The sequence below is a fragment of the Fulmarus glacialis genome, unplaced genomic scaffold (assembly GCF_000690835.1).
Source record: "Fulmarus glacialis isolate BGI_N327 unplaced genomic scaffold, ASM69083v1 scaffold21183, whole genome shotgun sequence".
In the NCBI taxonomy this organism is placed as follows: Eukaryota; Metazoa; Chordata; class Aves; order Procellariiformes; family Procellariidae; genus Fulmarus; species Fulmarus glacialis.
This window is the reverse complement of record NW_009203843.1, coordinates 1-1,365: the sequence shown is the minus strand read 5'-3', so window position 1 is coordinate 1,365 and position 1,365 is coordinate 1. Positions and strand designations below refer to the sequence as shown.

General features: G+C 52.0%; 1 protein-coding gene across 1 annotated transcript in view; it reads left to right on the top strand.

Moving 5' to 3' along the window:
* SLC4A5 (solute carrier family 4 (sodium bicarbonate cotransporter), member 5) overlaps positions 1 to 1,362 on the top strand; it is a 23,844-nt gene extending 22,482 nt beyond the window's left edge. The window contains exons 25-26 of the mRNA XM_009574784.1: positions 587 to 649; positions 1,197 to 1,362. Coding sequence (XP_009573079.1) covers positions 587 to 649; positions 1,197 to 1,362 — 229 coding nt within the window. The remainder of the gene's footprint in view (positions 1 to 586; positions 650 to 1,196) is intronic.
* Positions 1,363 to 1,365: the final 3 nt, after the last annotated feature.

Sequence of the window (1,365 nt, the reverse complement as noted above, 5' to 3'; positions counted from 1 at the left end):
TAGCAGTTTTGAGAGGATGCTGCAGGCTCTGTGCTGCTAATAATTTTGTATTCCAGTTGGCTGGGAAGCCAGGATTCTCCTGGGTCTCCCCCCTGAGCCGATGATGATGGAGATTTTAAAAAAACATGTATATTTGGAAAGGTTTTGAGCCCTCAAAAGCAGGGGATGCAGAGCTTGTGGCGGCATTATCCCGGCTGCGAAAGAGCAGATGTGTTCAATTTGGCTCAACCTTCTGCCCGAAACATCACACGTGAGCTGGTGCAAAACCAGCCATGACCAAAAAAATTCAGAATAAATCTGGGTGAGTTTATTCCAGTTCGGCACCAGGTTGCATCACGATATCAGCAAGTTTTAATGCAAAAATTCATTGACTCTGTCCTCAAGCTGCTGCTAGCAAGGGCTGGTGGGGTCTTTTTCTTTCTCTAATCACCCCAAAAATCAGCATTTTTCGGGAGCTTTTCTCCTCCTCCCACCAGCCGGAGGATGCTGGACCCAGTAGCAGGTTGGAGGGGGAGGATGAATGGTTTTTTGGGGGGCTCCTTCCTCACCGGGCAAGCATTTCACCTCTGTGTCCCCCCCAGGAAAGAGGTCCTCCACCTGGAGCTTTGCGTTCTGATTCCTCCCCGAACGGTTCAGACCTGGATCGCAGGTAAACGGCACCGAACGGGCTCCCCCACCCGCTCCCCCGTCCCCGGGGGACCAGCACCCGCCATGGGAAACATTTTCGGGGTCACCGGCCGATGCTCTCGGCTGAGCATCACTCGCTCGAGCTGGTTGCCATCATCCTCGGGCATTTCTAAAATATCTGAGTATATTTTTGCAGCATCCCTCTGTATTTTGGGTGTTTTCGTTTGCTGACCCCGGCTACCGGGTTGATGGGAGCGGGGCTGCGGGGGATGACGCATCCCGAGCCTGGCACGAGAGGGTTTGTAGCAATAAAAATGCCGCTGGGTAACAGCCGCAGGGATTTTTAGGATTGGGATGTACATCTGAATCCTGAAAGCTTGGGATTATTCTCCACCTGCAGCTGCAAATTCTGCAGATTGTCCATATTTAAGGCAAAAATACCATATTTTTCTCAATTTTTTACTGGTGGTAGCATCATCCGGAGCCCTTTGCTGGGGGTGCTGGGGTGGTTTTGGGATGCAGGTACCCATGCCCAGATGCTCACTTCCCATTCTCCTCCTCCTCCTCAGTATTACGCTTAACCTGAAGATTTCGTGCCCGTCTTCTCCCGCATTTAACTATTCCCGAAACCCCATCTGCGCCGTGCCCCAGGTGAAGATAGAGATGGAGTCGGACTACGAGGACACCGACACCGAAAAACCACCTCGGGACATGGGCAGTGAGACCACGCTATAGTCC